Source organism: Coenobita brevimanus, chromosome 40 (assembly GCF_032717465.1).
Source record: "Coenobita brevimanus isolate Jiangsu-jjx chromosome 40, ASM3271746v2, whole genome shotgun sequence".
Lineage (NCBI taxonomy): Eukaryota > Metazoa > Arthropoda > Malacostraca > Decapoda > Coenobitidae > Coenobita > Coenobita brevimanus.
Window position 1 is genome coordinate 56,547,894 of NC_136993.1, and position 24,082 is coordinate 56,571,975.

At 40.7% G+C, this 24,082-nt stretch overlaps 1 protein-coding gene across 1 annotated transcript in view; it reads right to left on the bottom strand.

The window, feature by feature from the left end:
- The window catches only part of LOC145397126 (ionotropic receptor 21a-like), a 78,016-nt gene that overhangs the window by 25,410 nt on the left and 28,524 nt on the right, over nucleotides 1-24,082 (bottom strand). Inside the window, exons 4-9 of the mRNA XM_080270325.1 lie at nucleotides 23,661-23,819; nucleotides 19,417-19,604; nucleotides 16,530-16,655; nucleotides 16,012-16,177; nucleotides 7,523-7,761; nucleotides 6,252-6,436 (exon numbers count right to left, since the gene is read on the bottom strand). Coding sequence (XP_080126451.1) covers nucleotides 6,252-6,436; nucleotides 7,523-7,761; nucleotides 16,012-16,177; nucleotides 16,530-16,655; nucleotides 19,417-19,604; nucleotides 23,661-23,819 — 1,063 coding nt within the window. The remainder of the gene's footprint in view (nucleotides 1-6,251; nucleotides 6,437-7,522; nucleotides 7,762-16,011; nucleotides 16,178-16,529; nucleotides 16,656-19,416; nucleotides 19,605-23,660; nucleotides 23,820-24,082) is intronic.

Consider the following 24,082-nt stretch of genomic DNA (forward strand, 5'->3'; position numbering starts at 1 on the left):
GTGACAGTCGTAATGATGACTTCATGTGATTCAGCCAGTGAATTTAATGTTGCCTCAAGTGTGGCTTGCTTGCTAACAAAAGCGGGCTTCTATTGCATCGAAACGTGCCATAAGTGTGCTAATCTGAGTCCTGAGAGTCGCAACTGCATCGCGAAGTTCAATGACTGCACCTGAGTCCAAACCGACAGTGGAGGCAGGGGGATCGGCAGCGCGGAGTGGTGGTGGTGGTGACGCTAGTGGAGCCCCACCCTTGGCAATGGGGGCAGGGTTAGCCTGGTGTCTAGTGTAGCCATGCGAAACGGTAACCCATTCTTGATGACAGTGGGGGCATTACCAGTGCAAGGTATCTGGAGGTGGCGGGTTGGGTTGCATTGAGGCTGTATCAGAAGCAGGTGGAGGGGGTCGATGAAGATACGTCCAAGAGTCGTGTTGGCCAGAGCACCATTCACACCGTTCTGGCACAGAGCAATACCGGGAGATGTGACCAATGCCCCAGCATCAAAAGCACCAAGGTTGCTTGTCCTTCATCTTGCGAAACTCAGAAGATGGGAAGCAGGGAAGGAAACTGAAGGTGACAGTTGGTGGTGGCGTGTGAGGAAGGCTTATGGTGACTACCAGCTGGTTGATAGGAGTGCCATTCTGGTGGAAACATCCGGCTGAGTAGACACCTGGCAGCTCCTTGGCCAAGTTGGGATCAGTGCAGACAAGATAACGTGTAAGGAGGTAAGTAGGAAACTTGCAGGGCCTCTCAGGTGAGTCTTGAATTTCCAAAGAAAGGAATAGGAACTCTCCTTTAACTATGCAATCTTCGATGTCCCTGTGACGTCTGGAGATGTAGACAAAACTGGAAGTGATTGCAGACCTCTGCTTGGGTGTGGTCAAGGTGAAAAGCATGGTTGACGTCAGGCAACCATCGAAGTCTGATGTCCACAGTTGGGCTGTCTTTGAATGAAATCTTGATGTAGTCAGCCCTGGACGCGAACACCAGAGGCGTAGAGGCAGGAAGCAATAGCAAAACTTGGAGGGATTGAACAAGCTGCAGGAGGTGAGGAGTGTTGGATCCAAGGGTGGCTGCCCTCTGCAGAGGACGAGAAGTCTTCTGTTGCTTTGATGATTTGGCAGCAGGGGATGAAGGCTCACTGTTGTTGTTCGAGGTCTTACGCATGGGGTGCTTGGCAGAGGCAGATGCCTGGCCGACGAGGCAAGATGCGGCAGGCACAGATAGTGCTGGTTCCGTAGCTACTTCCCCAGCTAGCGAGACATTGCTACTACTTTGTGGTAGCTGTGGCCAGTCACTCTGAGTCATCTCATCCTCGTCACTCAGTGTCAGGTCAGCTTCAAGGTCCTCGAGGGTGGCAGGGCCCAAGTACTCCATGCTGCACACCTAGGCAGGTAGCAGGGTGAATGGGGCATCAGCTTCACCAGCATGACAGAACAGACCAATGGTAACAGGGGAAGTGGAGTGACGCGTCCATGCCGTCACACAGGTCGTACTGCACATGCGCAGAAACGAGAAAATCGGACCATGGGGGCCCCGTCTGCCGTAATGAATTTTCCCACCAAACTACAGGCGAAGTCCAAACACCAGAAAAACACAACCAACGGTGAAGTAAGCACTAGACCTATATGTTGCTCCCTGCAATGACAAGGGTGTTGGAAGGCAAGGACCAGAGGAAAAACCAGGAATATGAGCTGCACACAGCAATGATTTGTTTATGTCCTGCCCTCTGGTGGTGAAATCCTGTGCTAAAGGAAAGAAGATGAAGAAAAAACAAAAATTATTGACTTTCGTCTGTTTTTTCTGCTCTGGTCAATATGGTAGTCAATTTTTGCTGTTCCATTGATTTTCTATAATGTGGCATACACCAACGAATTTACATTCATTTCCCAAATTTTACTGACGACTGAACAGGAATAACGGTGGGAGCGCAAACTTTGTCTAACAGTCTGACCAGCCCAAACATCGAATTCGAGATTTTTAGTTCTGCAAACGCTATTAATGTACTTTCTTCGTCATCAGAATGGGGGATTATATATTTATGGTTCAAAGATTTGCTCTCTCTCTCTCTCTCTCTACACACACACACACACACACAAGCGAGAGCGCCAGAAAGAGAGAGAGAGAGAGAGAGAGAGAGAGAGAGAGACTGTATAAATGTATGTATGTATGTGTGCATGTGTGTATGTATGTGAGTGAGTGAGCTCCAACAAGCAGTTTCTCATGAGGTGTGGAAAGATACGGACCACTAATAACGGATCTTCGTTTCGTGGGAATCCCTGGTCACCACTTCCTCTCTGTGGGCAACTCAGGGACAGGGTGAACACTAATGTGTCTGGGTCTTCTCTTGTTCCTGCTGTACTGTAGACTACCCTATAGGATTTTGTTCATCAAGGGTGAAATATGTGAGCGAAGAGTGTTAAAAGTATCGCCATTAACACTTTCATGGTCGGAATTACTCTTGCTTTCTACTACAGCTAATGTAGTACAATAATATTTGAAATTCATCAAGGCTTGACAGTGTTAATGGACGAGGGGAAAAAAAAAAAGCCCGTGAGTGATCAGACTTATGGAGTTTGACTTCATTCAAATTAAGTTTGCTACTGTGTATTATTTCCATGAATCTGATGACGCCTTTTTTTTTTTTTAAAGTTAATTTTAGGTACTTTCTGACAATTTTATTCCTAACAGGAGACTCCTCTTGCACACTATATCAGTGAATACTGTTTTATGATCCCTTCAGTTTAAAAAAGTTCCTCCTAAGCTTATAATAATGTGAAGGTCTGCTCAGAGATCAGCTCAGAGTTAACTACTCAGTCATTATAGTACTACAAAGTTTTGTTTTTTGTCATTTCTGCTACCGTGAGATAAGTGTATTCAGTTTATGAGAACATTATAGGAGGGGTAATAGGTGAGGAGAATCAAACAGTTAGTATATACGGTTTGATTCAACGTGAACTATCTAGGCCACACCCACAATTTGTATACTAAGTCCTTGTTGCATGAAATTCGGTAAGTCATCTTCATGAAGGACGCATAACTTTCCTTGGCTTCTAGGCAAATTAACCCTTCAGTCATACTGCACTTGGCCATCACCTGAGCTGAAGGTACTACAGATCTTAGTTAATTTAGAAGCATATTATACATTCTTGTTCACGCAGGATAAAAAAAAAAAAAAAAACTTTTCCACTGTCTCACCTTCACATTTATAGTATATCCGTTAATTTTTCCTTCATGCGTTTATCATCAAGTCGCCCATGAGGGAAGTAATATGCCAGACCTCTCTCACATCCTTACAAACCCTCATTTCGGGCGAATAACGTGAGGTTCATAGCCTCACTCTTTCTTTGACTCCATCCATGGGAGGACCCAAATGTAATGCAAACCTCCAGGCAGTGACCCTTTACCCCCAATAAGTCTCCTGACAGGAACGATCGAAGGAGCCATTGTCTTCTCGACCTTCCCCTTGGCTTCCTGCACTTCAGTTCTACTGTTTTCAATATCGCCCTGTATTTTCTCTTATGGACAGTCACTCAGTATGAACCCGATCGTACCAGTGATACCCCATGATCTTGTGAAGGCATTTACTACCAAAGGAATAAATTTGCCTCTCCAGGGTATGTTTAGTGTCCATCTCAGCAGTGACATAGATCCACCCTATTAATATAAAAAACACCAAATTCTCGAAATGATTGAATTCATAACACCATAAGCCAGATCAGTGCAACTGGAGATCTCAATAGTTATCTTAGTTGTTACCGACTACACCTCTATCATAAGTGAACTTTTCCGAATCTTAATGTCCTAAACACATGCTACATCATCCAGAATGCCACAGACTACGTAGACCTTCATCTTGACCAAGGCCAGACGAATGCGATGGAAGATCTCATCAGCTTTTCTATGCTGTTACCAACCACACCTCCATCATAAGTGAATTTTTCCAAGGCATCTCTCTCCTCACCACATCCTGCTTCATTGAGCAAGCCACTGAATGATTAGATCTTGATCTTGGCGATGGATATCTGTAGTCCTCGTGGCTTCATATTGTCGTTAAATGCTTCGAGAGCACTCAATGATATTCTCCATTGATCTCCATTGACTTCACCAGGATAAATGCAGCATCAGTAAAGCTAAGGTCAGTAACCCTAAATTTGCCAATTAATACCTTACACTGACTCTGACCTACAGTCCAACCAAGAACCCAATCCATGCACACTCCACACTTTACTGGGAGGAAATAGGATGTTCCACCTCCACACTTAGAACATTCTCAGTTTTGAATACAGTCAAGCTAACAGCCGGATGGAGTTGAGGGAGTACCCAAAGTGCTTTCTGATTTACAAAGTCATATGGTTTATTGAGATATATAGAGGCTGCAAAAAAAATCCTTATCCAAACTCACAATTTATTTGTGTGAAAACTCAAAGTTATAGATCTGTTCAGCTGTAAACTTCTTGGGTGTAAATCTGGACTGCTCAGACCTCTGAAGCTTTAGCATCTGGCCCAGGGCTGGCATCAAGGGCACCTAAGCAAGAACCTTGGCCGGCACTCAGAGCATCATAATTACAGTAATCACTATGGTCAAGTTGGTCTCGTTACCCTTTCCAGAAAAAGATGATGAGACCATTTGTCCTACATTGGACTACCAAGACTAGTAGGTGAAGGTCCAGTCGCTGGATCTAAGATCCAGTTATTCTCAGCCTAAGTGATTTTGCAGAATTCAGAAAGTAAGACCTACTGGTATTCCAGAGTTCAGAGCCATGGGGACTTAACCTTCTTTCGAAGCCTTCCTTATCAATGCAGCTCATCAAGAGCATTCATCTTAGGTAGACCATACAGTGCAAAGACAGAGATGAAGCACAATGTGTGAACCAGCCTCACGAGCATTACATGCTCATCAGCTGGAGTAACCCTGTCAACAAAGTAGGTAAAGTGTGCAGAAACAGCCTCAGCAAAGCCCAAATGATGGGGTCTATTGTCACAGCCAGACCAGTATTATATGTAACCATTAATACTAGTCTCGCCATGGCCAGGCCATCTCAGCTCAGACCGATCAGTTAAGCTGATATCCAAATGCCGAGGTTTTGTAACAAAAGTCATCCTATAAGAGGCTTAAAACAGTCCAAGTGTCCACCCAGTGTAACATTCCTGAGACTGGAACATCTGGCTAATGTGTGTGCTTCATCGCAGCGATGATTTGATAGCACGAAAGGGGCTGATGGATGCCTGCACCTTCATCTGGCTCCTGAGGTCCCAAAAGTTTTGCCTGGCAGCCATCAGTATAGGTACCAGAATGATTAATCCTAGGTTATTGCCCCGCCGGCACTCGAGGATGGACCCACTGGCAAGACTGGGACAAGGTCAGCTGAAGATAGCTGACTCTGATCCATTCCCTTTTTTTCAGTTTTCATGGCACTGTTACTTTTTACTGTGCCGGGAAGGGAGGAGGTGGTAAACCCTTCCCCTCAACTTCCGAAGTCAGAGGGTCATAGAATCCCTGGGCACTATGGGTATCCAGGCTTGAAGTCACTTTTCCTTCTCTAAGACGGACTACTAACCAAGGAAAATGAGCTTCACCTACCCTACTCGGTCATTGGTGGCTTACGAAGCTCATCCATCCTTTGACAGTTCTTGTTTTCGTCCTTGGGTGTCTACTCATCCTGCTACTAAACAGTTCCAGAAGGGATGCCGTTTAGCCTCCGACGATCCGACCATGACCCAATGTTACCAGCAGCAGATAAGTATTAGTACAGGAAAGAAAGAAATTGAAGAAGTGAAGTATATGACAAACGTTTGTCAGTGACTGATTCAAATGCTGCAAAAGGGTAGAAACAGTGTGAAAGGAAACTTAATTCTTACTCTGAGAACGTCTATGATATTTTTAAAATAATCCTTTCTACCTGCAGGAGATTTCATTCTGTTTAGTAGGTATTTTTCACTTCAACAGAATTACAAAAAGAAAATGAAATCATTGGTAGAAGTTGAAGATAACCTAAGACTGTCTTTGTCATAAACTGAGATACAAGTGATGGAAAGCTTTGAAAGAAATTATCCCTGAGTCTATAGTTAAAGGAACTTTAGTGTTATACTGTCTGTGTAGTTCTTCAGTTTTAGGGCATGTCTGTCACTTTCATTCTTAACGTGAAACAAAGAGAAATGAATACAGTGCCTTACATCTAATGAATATTAGTCAGTAGAGGAAAGTAAGAAAATGTGAAACGTTTGGCAAACTTTGGTCCTATGACTGTACCTGTCCTGACATGTTGACTGAAGGGTCTTTAGGTGCCTTCTCCAGAAGGGCACCCCAGCCGTAGAGAAGCACAGTGTTGAATTGGACAGCATGACCACCAGTTGCCCACACCCATGCCCGCTGCAGTACCCACATTGTTACTACCCACACCATCACGCCCACCAACAAACAGGCCCACACCTTCTCTGTGTACACAGGATGAACGTTTTGCAACGTAAGGATGAAGGATTTGGAAAGCCAGTATCTACTCAGCAATGCACATTTTCTGCCTACTTTTCTTTCATCCTCCTCCTCTTTATCATCATCCAAAACTCTTCAAATTTAAGGATGGTATGAAATATGCTTTACAAACTATACGTGTACGAGTATAATTAGGGTGAGATATCTTAAGGTTAGGATGACAGTGGATGTGATGACCAATTCTCCTGACGTTGCTTAATTCCCACAGGAGGTTTGATATTAAAGACATTGCAGTATTATGCCCTATCTTGCACTTGAACATTTAAGGAGGTGCTGTGATAATTCATTTAATGTTTCCTCATATATCTGCTTATGTACAGGTTCCCTCAGTGACACTATTACAGAATACAGACTTTGTCACTCACAATCACGGTGACTCTGACATATTTCCACACACACTTCTCACCCCCCACTCAAGAGGTATGTGTGTATTTTTTTTTATATGCAATGAAGATGGAACCAAAGGCCAGGAGCCCGTAAACCGTTCCTTCCAAGAAAAAAACAAAAATAATGCAACAAGTGCCAAGTTCCAGATCCGTTCATTTCGAGATGCCTGATGCCTGGACACACTGCGTTTGAAAGACTGGAGATCATAGGAAGTAAGAAATACAGGTAGAGGGAGACAGTTGCAGAGTTGACCTGTTGCATATATGAAGGACTGGGAGTAACGGTTAACTCTTGCATTAGAGAGTTGGACAGAAGAGGGATGAGTTTTTTGCTAGATTGGTGCTACGCGCCCGTCAGTGTGGTGGAGGGATGCATAAAGGTAGTTCAGAGGAGCAGTGACCATTGATGTTGCGACAGAAAAGAGATAAAGATACGTTGATGGGAGCCAGTAAGAGGAGGAGAGTTAATGAGACGAAAAGGCTCTGACTCTACTTTGTATTATATTTAATAGCGATAAAACTTGCATAAACGACACATAAGAGATTACTGTATGTTGGTGTAATGTGTAGAATTAGTCCCTAGGGACGAGCCCTGATGAAATTTTCAAAGTTAACCAACAACATGGCCCTGTCCAGCATTCTTACGTCCAAATGGCCGAATAAGTGCCACGTGTCGGGGAAGCAAAGTGGGCTTGAGTGACACCAGAGTCACCAAGTCAGTCGGGTAAGTCCTTACGAAATTGACAACCTTTAGCCGATCATCAGTGGGACCCGATATGGTGCAGAAATCCGCCTCCTCTCTCTGCATATATCCCATCATGCCATTGAACTTGCCATTAGTCGCCAATCCAAAGCCGCGGTTAGGTTCTTCAAATATGTTGTATCTGAAATGAAAGGTTTGATTTAGTATTAACCCAATCAGCACTTGGAGGTCATTTTATTTCATTGTTTTAAATACCAGACCATTTTATTAAGCCATATGTCATTCCAAATCTATGGTTGGGCATCTCAAATATGCTATAACAGAGAGATGTTAAATTTGTGCTTTCCTTGACATACTTTTACATCTTATCACTTCACCTCATTATCTGCCTCTCCCTCGCCCCCCTATATCCCCTTTTTCTCATACACTCTCCGAGTCTATACCATGGCTAGAAACTTCCAACAATGTTGAAGTAAATTATCTGCTGCATGCATTTTCAGCAGATGAATATATGCAAGGCATGGTTGCGAGTTTAGTGCCTTTAACACCAACTTTCAAGATGTTTACATCTCTCTTCCAAATTTGATGGTCACTGTACATTTCATCAGTATATTCTTGAGAGTGAGTCATTATTTCATGAGATTTCCTTGTTTTGTTTTTTTATCGATCCCTCTCTGTAGCCAGATATAGGAAAGCCAGTGTCAGTGAGTTTCTTAGTTTTTGCCTCAGTTATTAATTCTTATATCTAACATCCCAGCACCTAGCTCCACACGCCAGCCCATGTTAGACCAAATGACTTGTTTGCTCCCTTTAGGTTAGGATTTGAAATAAGAGAAAATGGTTGATATCCTTTGGCAATAAGCTGACGAAGCTGAAATTTGATGGATTAGTTTAGTAGGTTGGTGCCCCTCGGTTTTGCTCTAGGATGCGTGGTTCTCAAGATATTTATTATTTTTTCAGAAATTTTACTCGACTCACCTCTTTCCCATGAGCCTATGAGTTGTCGAGCATAACCGACTGACGCAAACTTTGGACCTGTGCAGCATCGCCAGACTTCACGTACATATAACCTTGCCTTTCTGAGCGGCCAGCGGAAGCGTTAAACAAACGTGCTAGTTTTGTGCCCAACAACATCAGTGTCTTTTGATATGGTCAGTCTTCCTACCTGAGAGAGATAATTGAATTTCTCTATGCAGAACTGGGATTCTGGGCACTGAATGGTGAGCGAATGAATGTCTGATCCATTGTAATGGATATGCTATTAGAAGTTCTCTCTCTTTCTTGGTTTTTCCATACTTTTTGGCCTCTACCTTAACACATCATTGGATGGGAATAACGACGTCTGGATGATGATGACGATGATGATTATATGACGATATTTTTGTATGTCGGTCTTGATTTCACAGTACCTCGATTAATTTAGATTTGGGGAATTATACACACATTATTACTGTTTTTAGTACATACAAATTTTTCAGCCTGACTTAAACTCTAAGCAGTCATTTGCTTATGCAATCTCGAGGTGCATATAAGATACACCTTTTAAAAAATAGGAATATAAGAGATGACGTGCTGATGGTTTTGCTTTTCAGGTTGAGCCCGAATAAAGAAGGCTTGAATGACGTATGTCCTATTTCAATGAACATGCTGTTTGATAGTCATCCATTGTTTCTTCAGTTTCTGTGTCCCACCTTGTCTTATTTTTTAGCTGCACCTTACATGTGGGATGAAAGAGATGATTCTGATGATGTATAATTCTGTGCTATAGCAAAATAACTTCTGACAGTGTCTTTATGTAAATTCTTAGACCTGTTTGATAAGAGAAGATGTAAAAATTGGCTATAAATCGAGAGAAGTGTATCCAAAACGTGCGGAAAAAGACATGGTTTACGGGTAACGGACAAGAACAATAATAACGATTGATTTTCTGCTATTCACAACATTATCTTGCTTATATTATTTATTATTCTCTATGTAATTATTCCAGTTAAGCACACACTGGCCAGCCATGTCATTAGATGACTACCTCACTTGATAAAATGTTTCATTCTCACTTGATAATGTCACTTCATCATCATCATCATCATCATCATTATTATCGACACTGCCATCACCGTCATCGTCATAACTATAGTCACCACCAACCCATTCACCAACCAAGACATAGAGTGCATGTGTTCCAAAAATACAAACAGAAAAGAACCAATTAGAATAATATACAGAGATCTCTAGGATATGAAATCCAAATCTGGTCGGTCAGTAATCATTCGAGGGTTCAAAATTCTCTTCACTTTACAGGCACATAGCCCACTTTAAACATGCTTCATAATGTCACTGTGCGTTCACTGATAAGTGCACCACTTCTCACACATCCCACTTCATCTATCAGTGAGTCCAAATGTCTTGAACAGCGCAGATCTGATTGTGACTCTCTTTAGAGAGAACTATTTCTTTGTCATCATGTATTCTTTCTTCACTCCATTGAGAGGGCTTGATGTTCTGTTCAAGCATTGGATACAAAGAAATGTAAATGGCAGGTGCTAGGATAATGACCAAACTGCAAGACTTGGTCTAAGGTTCGGCAGATTTCTCCTGTCAACAGGAAAGCAATTCACCCAAGAATGCGTATCACCCACCATATCCAAGAAACTAGATCAGTAATCCTCCGGCAACTGGAGACATATCAATGCAACTTTAACCAATATAATAATCCATTCAAGCCACATATCCTGGGATACTGCCCACCAAGAGTAGATACTATTTGCCTACTTGATTTTGAGATATTTTGGTAACAGACAGACACCTCACACACAAATGCAGGCAATTACATTATCGCTTGACTAGGCGAGTTTTAAAAAGGGGACTTTTTAATTAGCACAGAGCAGTGGTTCTCAGACTTTTTGGTATCGTTACCCCTGGCAGTGCTGTGATAATCACCATTACCCCTACCCCATTCCTCTTCAGTTGTGCGAAGTTAAAGGAGAAAAAGATACTGGAATGCTTAATTTATAATGCATTTTATATCTAAGAAATTAATTTTACCTAACCCGCCGCATGCCAGTGCCATTTGAAAACGGTCTGACATAATTCCACGGCCAGTGCCAGTCCCATTTTAAAATGGTTTAAGATAAAAAAATTCACTGTGATCGCATTATTCAAGATTCGTGGGTAAAAATTGGCAGGCATGTATGGTAACTGTTCCTCTGCCATCCCCAAGGCTGTCAAGGCCATACACTCACTTGCTTCCCTCCTCACGCTCGCTCTGCCTCACTCTGCCTGTGTGCCTCACCCAGTGCTGTACATAATGAAGGCATTTTCTACATATTTTCAAGTAAGTGTAAGTTGTAAATATTTTCTTGTAAGTAGAAGGACTATATAGTGAAGTCAAGTTGTAAATACCTTCTTGTAAGTGCCAGGACTGTACAAAATGAAGTCAGGTTGTATCTATCTTCAAGTAAGTGTAAGAAAATGCATTCACAGTGAGAAAGGCACACAAATTTTGATAGATGTTGAAGTAATAAGTAATCAGAAAAGTGTACTAAACATTGCCATACCTTTCCAGCATAAATACTTGAGTATACTTTACATAGAAAATGGCTTTCTCTCCCTTATGTGGTGACAGTGAGAGAGCGGGTATACCTGTATACGAGTATGCAGGACTCAATGAAACCCATTTCCGAGCTTTGGTGAGTATTTTAACCCCTTAACCGTGGGGCGTCACTTTCGTGATGCCCGGGAGCAAGGTATCATACCGCGGGGTGTCACTTTTGTGATTCTGTGTTATTTTGAATTCGCCCGGGCTTTCAAGTGGTGGCTTGTATCATCTATCAGCACTACCAATGTCCAGCTATCAGTTCTGCTAATGTCACCTGTACTCCCATCCACTGTTGACAATTTAGCCATTGTTCTCCTGTCCTTGACGCCCCTCCTTACCTCCCCTCAATTACCCTCTCCTTCCACCTAACCAGCTGTGCTGCGCTACACAAATCCTGGATGGATTTTTCCACTCATTTTATCCATTGAAATGTGCCCTTTGCCCTATTCTTATACAAAATAATATACCATATAAAAGAAAGAGAAAAGGTAATTGATACTGCCATACATCTGGAATGGGCTAATTATCACCTTGGAACACCTCATGTGCACTCATTCGCTAATTTCCCCTGTTTATTTCCCCTTGAAATATGCCGTATGACCTGTTCTCATAATAAAAATATATATAAGAAGGGAAGGGAGAAGCCTAAGTGATATTTACATTCACCTGGAACTACCTAATTTATTATATATTGTCTAGATTTCCTTCCAATCATTTCATAGGGTATATATTAGCAGCTGTCACCACACTGACATTGGCAACCCTTCACTGTCCCTAGGCCACAGCATTCAGTTTACTGTCGTCTTTCAAGGTGAAACCACGTTGGGTTCACGCCTGTCCAATTCTGCTGCTTTTTAGCCCCATGCAAAGGGCCCTGTGACCTCTACCCTTACTAAACCTCGTGTGGGAAAGGGGAAAGAGCTAACTGACTCTGCTGTGGAACGTGAACTGGCTAATTTATCAATGATAATGATGGACAGTGACTACGATCTTTCTGGTGACTCTAAAACAGTGCAAGTGGAAATGTAAATAATGTGTAAATAATGTGTAGACAGCAAGTGAAAGCAAATGAATGTAAATATAACTGAACAGTGGAAAATAGTTTTATAAGATACTGCAAGTGACAGTGCATAGCATAATGTAAATAAAAAAAATGTAAATAATGTAAATAAAATAGAGAATGTAAATAGAAATGTAAATAAGTAGTTATATAAGAATATGAGTATAAATACTAGGAGTAATGAAAATGAAAGTGAAAGTTTCGCTCTAGCATATATAAATACGGGAAATAATGAAAGTAAAAGTGACAGCTTCGCTCTCTACGCTAGTTTACAGAACGAGAAAGTGAATGCCTGGAGTGAAAATAAACTACTAGTACTGAAAGAAACTTATAGATAAATATTGTATATATACATAAGTGTAATAAAGTACTAGGAATATAAAGTGTGGGTGTGTTTATAAATGGTAAATGACAGCTCCACCTCAGAATACCATTGGGGAACCAGCACAAGAGGAAAGCTCATATGCGCTCATAATTTTACATTGCTTTCAAAGAGTTTTTTTTTAAAATATGGATTCCAAACTACTTGAAATTCATAGAATTGTGTTTGTAGTTATAATATCAGGCAGTGGTAACCATTTTATGGGGTATTGGGAAGTGTAAATTGGAGACTTCGTTACCCAACTTCAGAAGTCTCCACAAGCCCTAAGGTAGACAACCAAGGCTCAATAAACACCCCAGGAGAAAGCTGAAGGTATGTGCCATATTCTTATATAATTATAATATTCTAGGACTAATAACTGGTTTTTGGCAAATATTTTTAAATAGTCAGTTGGAGCACGAATATCTCCTCGGGACATGCACGGCACACTCCCAACAACCCAGCGGTTAAGGGGTTAATGGTGAAATTCATTGTTTTCACATCAATATCTATCATTTTAGCTAATAAAAAAAAAGGTCGAAAAATGGCCAGCACGGAGGCGACCCATAGGGCTAAAAATAGCTGGCATGCGGCGGGTTAAGAAATAAAGAATTTATACATTATTCCCTCGACAAAAAATTGAAATTAAAGCATTGTTCCTTTTATTACAAATTGGAATTAAAGCATTATTTCTTTGGTAATTAATAGAAAATAGACATTATTGCTGCATTATCAATGGGAAACATGGTATAATTTGTCCTTTAATAAAATATCAGTGCGAGGGTCTGTAGAGGACAGTGCACATCGCTTATCAGCATCTGCGTATTTCAGTTGGTTCTTTGGTTTTTAACCCACCAACTCCCATTGACGTATATATACGTCCACACGTGTTGTCACTGTGACTCCCGTTGACATGTATAAATGTGCAGCAATTGCAAGGTCCCTAATTTGCATAATTTTCAAATTTTTTCACATGATTTTTGGTATGTATACCCTGTACACGGGACACCTTCCTCTACAAGATACCAGGCAGGGTCAATGCCTTACCCCGCATGACCTCCCCCCCCCACACCATTGTCTCGGCAATTCACTTGTTACCAGTGACCTGGCCAGTAAATACATGCTGTGCCACGGCACGAAATTCAAGGCCAGAGTGATTCTCGAATCAATGACAATGTGGAGGACAAAGTTTACGTAGCATTAGAGGAAGAAACAGTCAGAAATGATGATCAGGTAATGTCGCCAAAAAAGGTCAGGTATGTTGATGCGTTTGGTGTGTGAAACAATACTTATATTGCCTATATTACTGTGTGAAAACCAATATACTCTCATACTACATATAAAGTAGTACCAAATAAATAAATAAATACCATTTATGAGTGGTGTGGAATAGTTACCCTCCCATAGAACTAGTTTTCTTTGGAGCCAGCCTGATAGAAAACTCAGTAAGGTAAGGAGTACTGCTACCTGTATTCAGTATCTTAAACCTCAGGTGAGTGATTTCTCCATGAATTTTCAATGTTTCTCACCAAAAGCAGAGGTTTGAGCCAAATTTTTTTTTCCAAAATTGGTCGGGATGGTGGGGGGGGGTCAGTGGTGGAAAGTCGGTCGGGATGGGGCGGGTTAATACAAACTAACGCCGAGAAACCAGCCTCCCAACGGTAAGTTGTAACAAAAGGGATGAGCACATTAAGAGCTCTCTGTGAGAGAATGGGATATTCCTTCTCCAGTTTGGCCCCAAAAGTAGTCAGCTCATCATTCTGATAATGATAACCCAGTTCCAGGGTTTTATCCCCTCTTAATGCAAGAAATTCGAGCTTTGCTGCTGTGTCACTGTCCTCAATCACCTCTTCATCAACAGTTAATGGTTTAGTTACCCAAGCTTTCTTGCCTCGCCTATCAAGGTCAAGAAAGTAACTGCTGCTTGTTTCAGTCATAAGACTAAGATGCTCTTCAATAAGATCAACAAATGAACATTCTTCTCCAATACTGGTTACTAATGTTGTCAGTTCTGAAAGAACTGTCGTGTCACCAGCCTGAACACGACACTGATAAAACTGAGTTTTTCTCTGAAAAGCAAAACTTCATCATGGGTGCCTAAAACATTTACATTATATTCCTGAAGTGATAAGTTAAGGGAGTTTACATCTCCAAGGAAATCTGCAAGGTAGGCAACTTTCAACGTGAACTCTTCACTCTTCATTTTCTCAAGTAGATTTACTTCTTTGGCAGTTTTTTTTCTCTCAAGGGAAGTAGCTACTTCCTCTTTTAACTAAAGAAAGCAATGCAAAACCTTAACCCGAGATAAGTGTCTCACTTCAGTGTGAAATAAAAAATACAGTGTGGCTTGCTCCCATTTCTTGACACAAAATTTTGAATATTCTCGAGTTCACAGCACTCCCTCTGATATGGTTAACTATTTTCACTACATCTGACAAAACATCTGCAAGGTCATTTGGAAGAGTTTTCATAGCTAATGCATGGCAGTGTATCACACAGTGTGTGAACTGAACGTGCGAAGTGATATTTCTCACACACGCTTGAAACCTGAATGGACTCCTGTCATTGAAGGTGCTCCGTCTGTACAAACCCCAGCTAGTTTTGTCCAGCCAATACCTGTATCTATAAAAAAAAACTTGTCAACTATTTCAAACACATCCTTGCCCCGTGTGCTTGTAGCAAGAGGTTCCGAGAACAAGTATTTCTCTTTAATTGAATGCCCTTTCATGGTGTGTGCATATACAAGCAGTTGTGAACATGAAGACACATCAGTATATTCGTCGAGTTGAATAGCAATTGAAGGGCTGCTCTTTAGTTCCGTTGTTACCTGCTCAAGAATGTCACTAGGCCTACTTATCTCGGCGATGCGTCTTTTCAGTGTGTTATTAGAGAGCTGAATCTGCTTCATCTTTTTTTGCTTGTTCACTGGAGTGTTCGTAGCAGTCAACAAAATCATCTCCTACAGGGCTGGGTCATGATGTTTCACTCGCTTACATCACAAAGACTCGTCATGGCATCCCATTTTCTTTTGGGCTTACATTAATTGAAGAAAAAGTATGTTGGGAGTATAACTTGCATAATTATGATAACTATTAGTTTATATACTACTGTATTATTTATTTATTTTTTTATTTATTATTATTATTTATCAATTTACTCCAAAGAACTATTACTTTTAGAAAGTGCCTCGTTACCCCCCAGAAATGGCTTCATTACCCCCACGGGGGTAATTACCCCAAGTTTGAGAACCACTGGTACAGAGCCATGAGTTACCAGTAAAGAAATGAAAAAATATCTTTTGGTTCTTAAGCAAAGGATTATAATGAAGCACAGTAGTTTACACAACTAGCTATTGTGATGTAAATTAAGCAAATGGCCTAAGTACCACTGTGATGTAGATATGCAAATGGCTTACGTAACATTAAGCTTCTTGCCAATGACTGACAGTAGCCGCTTATCAACAGAGTCCTTTGGGGTGACTGTGCTGCCTGGCCGGTCATAATGCTTAGTGTAGTCCATATAGGGAAAGAGAGATACTGACACAACGTTCATTCTCCGTCCCTGCAGGTTCCTCGCTAGACCTATAGACAATGGCATTTTACTTTACTGAGGAATGCACACTAACAGTTATGGAGCTTAGATTACATAGGCCAAGGTTATGAAGGAATGAATGGTCCCTTCACTGATTGGACTGTGGGAGAGAACACAGCATATGGCTAGTTCTCAGCTTCGTTTCCTCAACACCGTCACACCCACCCAGCCACCCAGCCAAACACTACATGTGCGTGCAAAGCATTAAAGAACAACTCTAAGATATTAAACTTATGTTCATTGTGCTCTAATATATAAAGTTACTGATAAGTCTCCACAAATATATATAAAATTTTCAGGTTCTCTTAATTTGTTTCTCAACCTCCTCCTCTCAATACTGACCATGAATGAGACTGCGAGAGAGGTAGAGGATGTCAAGTCTTTCGCTGCGGACAAACTGAACTGTCGCATCCCCTGCGTTGCAATAGAGGCACCGTCGGTATACCTTCACTCGTTCACTAACTTCCTCTGTTAATGGGATACTTTAATTAGACCACTATAATACTGTAACAAATCTACCATTCCTCGTTCGCTACCCTCCTCTATGGGTAATGTTTGTCTTACCTTTGGATATTTTGTACCAAATCTACCTTCATGTGTTCATCAACCTCTTCTATTATTGGTCCAAAATTACCAGCATTTTAGAAGACATTAAGGAACTTTAGCATTGGTTACTTTGAAACTTATCCGATCTCACATACATGCTTGAATTTCGATTATGTCAGCATTTATTTTTAGATGATTAGCCTTTCTGATTCTGATTAACCCAACTGTATTTCTCAGTTTAATCCTTATGCCCTCCTTACACAAATCATCTCCTTGCTGTATTCTCGTTGACTTAGAACATTTCGTATATCTTAACCAATAATTCATTTCCTTATTACACCTCAGAAAAATATATATTAATGGCATTCAGGAATACAAAGCATGAGCGAAATATGCAATAGAAATCCATGCAAAAACAAGAAGCAGTGCAAAGGCACAGCAAACCCGTCCCCGGCATTCATTTTAGTGCTGACGTATAAGCACAACACAATATCTAGTCAAGGATGTCACATATAAAATTTGGAGTAATTCGGGTGAAAATTGACGATTTTATGCCCATTTGAAATTTTAGGCCCAACCCACCTGACACCGACACCTCCCCCCCCCTACCGCTAACTGTGGGTGACTTCCCCGATTTAATGAGGTAGGTTGTAGGATGTGAAATCGAAAGATGCACTTTTAGCTTTTGGTTTCATGTCGATATGACGAAACTGAAAGGAGTTATGTCGAAAAAACGATTTTTACCCATCCCAACCCTTTTATTTTTTTACATTTTGGGGGCCTACAGCCTAGACCTTGGCCAAATTTGGCCCAAAATTTAATTAGGCGATCAGAAGGTCATAGACCATCATCCGTGTAATATTAGTCAAAATCGCACCAGTAGTTTTTGCATAAAGTTGTTAACAGACAGGCAGACAAACAAACAAACTGACAATCCGGGTTAAAATAATACCCTCCCCCGAGCCCCTCCGAGGCGGGGGAAGGGTAAAAAAGTGATAAATAGATTCGCAAGCCAGTGAAAGCATTGAACAATAATAAAGAAATAAACAACATATATATTATTATTTTTTTCTTCAGATCCAAGCACTACGGACTACAGTGTCCAGTGCACCGTGTGAAATCAGCAGGTTCAAACTCCCGTGGTTATCTATGTGGATCGGGTGTGCTTCGGTGCTTCGTCTCGTGTTTTCATACATTGCCTGTTGTTCGAGTGTTTGCAAGCACCAGCTGCAACTACCCTACTCTTGCCTTCCCTCAGGCGAAGATATTCCATCCAGTGTGACGCGTTCCAGTAGCTCCTGTGGCCAATATTCTATCATCAGATTTTCTCTGATTATATGTTACAACAAAAGATCGCCTAATCCCGATACCCATGGAAATTTTGTTCATCATTTTATGTACTGGCCCCATTCCATATCAGATTCACAGGCTAGACCGAGCTGCTTACCCTTACGGAGAGTTATACCCAGAATTGACTCTTATTCATTCTTGCAAATTACAAGTGGGAGTGGAGTGTTGGTATGAAGAGTGATGCATATTTAAGTGGAAAAAATGTATTGGTTCTTGTTGTGTCAAGAGTCGATATCATCTATAGAACTAACATAGGGCAAAATTGTTTAAGAATGTACTATCAAGATCTCTAATTTCTTTATCGCTCTAGCTGGATGGGAGTCGAAGTCAGGGCTGAAATAGAACGGGGCGTGAGAATGAGTTGTGGTACAGGCGAGTGAGTCTCTCGTAATGAAGTGGCCTGTGTCAATTTGCCTGGCAATATCTCCTATCTTAGCTTCGCCCCACCTCGAGTCAGGATTAATGATCGTGACAGTACTACCAGCAGCCACTGTAAATGCAGAAACAAATGATGGGGAATAAATAAAGTTGTACAGTATACTCTTATCAGGAAATTAATATTTAAAGCAAACCTATTTCAGGCAGTGAGGCTGCTCTTGGAAGCCACACCTAGCGGTACATGATTTTGTCACCCATTTGGAGCTGGCCCAGTTTGTATTATTTTTCCCCTTCTAATGCAAGACCATTTTCTCGGGGGGGAGGTCATATGTTAAAAAAGAAAATGTTGGAAAGTACATCTGAAATTTACACTTCGATTTCTCCCCAAATATGAATAAAATCATCCTGTAGTAAAAAGAAAATATTGAAAAGAACATAGTATGGAAGAGCAAAAGAAGAAAACTTTACTTGTTATTCCACTCTGCAGTAAGTGTAAAGGTAATAGCCATCGTCATCCTTAACCCCTTTCCCAGCAATACAGTGTATGGGAGGGGTTGAGAAACTGGCACAAGATAAAAAGAGAGAGAGGAAAATGATCAACGGAATCCTCAGTAAAAGTGACAACTGCACATAGTAATTGAAAAACTTCATACTTCTGAAATTTTTGGTTTCACCCCATAAGCCATAGGATTTACACAAAAAGAGCAGTTCATGACCCTTTCGGAATAGAATATTCCATCTAGTACATGGTGAAAAAGAAGTGCAGTCTTGTGAATTATACCTGTGCACATAAATTATTCATAAGTCTTCCATCCACTTCTGTCTTTCGTCATATCTTTCTTTCTCAGCTTCATAATCCATTAACATTTATTCATCTGCATTATCATTCCCTCTCTAGGCCTTGGTAATACTTAATTGATTTTGATGTGATCTAAAATTACAGTCCACTCCCAACCTTTGAGGACGTTGTGATGAAGATAATGGATAGATTCCGAGGACTGCTTGGTAATGATGGCCAGGTAAACAGCACTGGCCACGTTACGAAGGCTGGGATGGAGCAGGACGGACTCCACCTCGTCCCTGCCACCCACCACCACCACCCGCACTTCAGACAACTGCCACATTCCTGCCTCGTCTAGTTGTCTGAAAAGGAGAAACTTAGCGTTTATGATGTAATACTTACCAGTTATAGCTACTTCTGAAGAAAAGACAGAACATAAGAGAGTATAGCTGGAGTCGGTCAGTTGGTGTATGCTAATGAATTCCTTTCAGAGTGCGTGACTTCTTTATGAGAAGGAATAAGAACGTCAGTGAAGAAGCCTGTATCCCCGCCTAGTAAGCTCTCATACGAAATGTGTGAGAAGAGAATGAGAAGGATTAATATGCAAGATTGAAATGCGACATGGAAATTTACAGAAAAGGACGAAATAAAATCATACAGTGCTGTGGTGGAATTTTGGACAATAATAATTGTACTGTTTTCCTTTGATGGTGATTTGGTGACTGGGGTGAGTTATGTAAATACCCAACTCTTACTAGTCTCATTTCTGCCTAGTCTACCCTGAGCTTTTTGGTATAAGTAACTATGGCACATTACCAGATATTTTATTCCTCTCATCCATTATTCTCTGCACAAGCCCATTTATTCCTGACACGTTCCTACATTTTATTAATTTGCAATAATTAGAGTTGTGACCTATCTACTTAAAAACCCTACCAAGATCTCTTCTGTAATTCTCCCATGCAATTCAAGTGCTTGAATTAGGTCATCTCTTACTCAAAGGCTTCTGTATGCTGGCAGAGTCAATCTTCTCAGTTTAATATATTCATTTTAAGTTTCATAGCATATTCTTCATTCTCCTTTGAACATGAAGATTTACATTCATTCCATGGACACCAAAACTGCTTCATGTAATCCATGCAAGACCTTGACCCGCGGTGTCCCGTCGACGTTCTTTAACGTCGACACGTTTTGTCACTGCCAATCCCATCGACGTACATAAACGCGAATCATTTGCAAGGTCCCTAATTTGCATAATTTTCAATTTTCGTGAGTGATTTTTGGTACGTATACACGTGACACCTTCCTCTACAAGATGCCAGGCAGGGACAATGCCTTACCCAGCATGACCTCCTCCCCCCCCGGACGCCATTGTCTCAGCAATTCACCTGTTATCAGTGACCTGGCCAGTAAAGCCATGTCATGCCACAGTACGAAATTCAGGGCCAGAGTGATTCCCCATCAATGACAATGTGGAGGACAAACTTTACATAGCATTAGAGCAAGAAACAGTCAGAAATGATGATCAGGTAATGTGTCAAAAAAAGGTCAGATATGGTGATGAGTTAGTGAGTGAAACAATGCTTATAATGCCTATATTACTGCTTGAAAACAAATATACTCTCGTACTACATATAAATTCGTACCAAGTAAATAAATAAATACCGTTTATGAGTGGTGTGAAATAGTTATCCTCCCATAGAACTCGTTTTCTTTCGTGCCAGCCTGTTAGAAAACCTAGTTAGGTTAGGAGGTACTCCTACCTGTATCGAGTATTTTAAACCTCAGGTGAGCGATTCCTCACCAAAAGCGGAGGTTTGAGTCCCCCCCAAAAAAAATCCAAAAATGGTCGGGATTGGGGGGAGTCAGTGGTGGAAAAGTGGTCAGGATGGGGCAGGTTAATAAAGCAAAACACTGCCATAGCAATACTGTGGATGGCTTGATACGCATCTAGTTATAATACCTGATCTTCCATTTGCTTTATTTCGTGCAAAAATACATTTTTGTAACGGTTTAGGTATTTGATAACTCTGACTCGTAAATCCTTCTCACATTCAGATTTCTTAAAGTCTGTTCCAACTTGCATTCAATTTATTAACGTCTGCGTGTTTATATCCACTACATGAGACAGATTTGACCAGGTTGTGATGTACATTTTTCAATATAATTTCTTTTGCCTATCATCTAAGCATTTGCAACAGCCAGTCACAGACACTTGTTTACTTAATGATATGACCTATTTTTGTTATCTGACTTCTCTAATTCCACTCGTTATCCATATGCGGGATCAATACTTTACATTATAATAAGTACCTACAGCCAACCATGTGGTACTCTACTGTTTTCTTCTCCTTTCGAAATCATTCCATTTTTACAGGATTATTAAGTACTCTGAGCCCGTTAGCAATTAGGCATATGTGAAACCAATATTCCAAATTAAGATGGGCGAATTTTCGGTGCAGCTTAAACAGCAGGAAGGATGCATTCTCTCTAATAGTGTTTTCATCAAGTTAGTGTAGCGTGTTAGGATTATTCTGAAATCCTTTTCCTCTAATGTGACCAAACAGCCAGTAGAAATTTCTGAGTTAAATCAGGGGAGCTACAAATACGGTCAGCTATCGAGTATGCCATAATCGCTGGATAAGTGCAGCTAACCAATAAATTGATGCTCATTTAACACCATGCTGGTAAGAGAAAATGATTTCGTTTCAACATGAGTGTGTTTACACTCGAATGTCCGGAACTTTTTCAAATGTAGTGCATGTTTGTAGGTATGGATTTTTATTTCAGTCCACTCATTAATAACTGATATACTGATGTTATTCTGGGGCCTTAGAGTTCTCAATCAGTCTGTGTCCATCCCTTTTGCCAGGAATATCTATTTAGTAAAATCTTGCTGCTAACAATCTTATTCAGCTAATGGAGGAATTCTTGCATTTAGATAATAATGGAGGCTGTCACTAATATCTTCATTATAGAGGGTCTTTTCTGGGTTGAATTAAATTGTATCATTAACATTCCGTTTTAGTAACACTAACACCAACCATGGGTGTCTCGAACCCGAAATTGAAAAAAAAAAAAAAAAGAAATGGCAAAAAATACAAAACATCAACAAAATAAATGTATATGAAGGATCTGTAGGTTTTGTACTTTGAGTTAACATTACAAAGGACTGAAAATCATATTACTTTGGTATGGAAAATTAGTACTAAGAATAATTTTCAAAGGTAGGGAAATTTTGACATTTCACGAAAAAATCGCTAACAAATGAATGTTAGCAGATGTCTTTGAAAACCTTGCCACATCCCTTTAGGTCCTTTGGGCCACATCTGAAGGGGTTGATATATGTATATATATATATATATATATATATATATATATATATATATATATATATATATATATATATAAAACTGTTACAGATAATTTATGAATGGTGGACACCTGTAATCAGGTTTATGGATTATTTTTTTTATTCTTTAGTTTTCATTCCTCTATTCCTTTTGTGTAAAAAAAAAATCTCTTCTCAAGAAAGTGGAGTCAAAGGCTTTTCATGTCATTAACTCTCCTCTTACTGGCTCCCTTCAACCTCTGTCTCTTCACCACACTGTTGCATGATTATGTCTTTTCCATCGCTACTGCAGTAGTCAATACTCCTCTGAACTGTCTGCTTGTATTCCTCCACCACTACAGCAGGGACATAGGACCCTAGAAGCAATAAACTCTGATCCCTTTTCTGTCCACCTCTCTAATGCAAGAGTTAACCGTTGCTCCCAGTCCTTCATGTATGCTACCGGTCAGCTCTGGAAATGTCTCCCTCTGTCTTTTTTCCTACTGCCCATGATCTCCATTTTTTCAAACACGGTGTGTCCAGGCATCGGGAATTGATCTTGAATTTGGCTTTCTGTTAACTAGTTTTTGTTTATTCTTGGATAAAACAGACTGTCGGCTCCTGGCCTTTGGTTCCTTCTTCCCTACATAAAAAAATAGTATTCCTCCAGGGCTCTCTCTGCTGGCGGCAAATATAATATAGTTAAGATATATACAGTTGCCAGAGTTAATGCTTTAAGTCTGGAAAGGTCTTTTAGTTAGTTCATATCTTCAGACTGAAACTTTGAATTAAGGAAAGAAATAATGCTTCCCATCTATTGTCGCGGCGTGCGACTCTGAGGTTGTTATTATCGTGCCCTGGCAAACTACGATTCAAAATTGCGTCTGATTTTGTGCATAATATGAGACGCATGTGATTCATGTATAATATGTTCAAGTATAATAATATTCGTATATAATATATTCATGCATAATAATATGATTCGTGTATACGAAATCGGACGCACATTTTGAATCGTAGGGTGGCAGGGTACGATAATGACAACCTCAGAGTTGTGCGCCGCGACTATAGTTGGTGGCCACAATACCTGAGCGTCCTGGCAGTGCAATTGTTGATGTTGTCAGTGTGATCCAGGTCTATGATGAGTGCCCGGCACTTGGTCCTGGTGTTTCCCCACAGCCCCTGGGATAGGTCCTGCTGCCTCACTGACGCTGCCACTACCACCACAATGCCATCGCCCACACGCCTAAAGTATAAATTAACATTTCACTGGTCGAGAATTCTCATACCTGAACTAGCGGCCTCCCTCAATGAGTTTTTTTTTTTTTATTATTATTATTGTTACCATCAGGACATGTTATTGATCCCTTTAGGCGGATGTCATATTTTTTCGTTGCCTTTTTGAAGTATTTTTCGAGGTAGAGGATGTAATTATTGCCTTCATTAACCTTTTCGTTCTTTAAGGCTCTCCCAAATTTAAAAGAAGTCGTCTGATGACACCTACTCGAC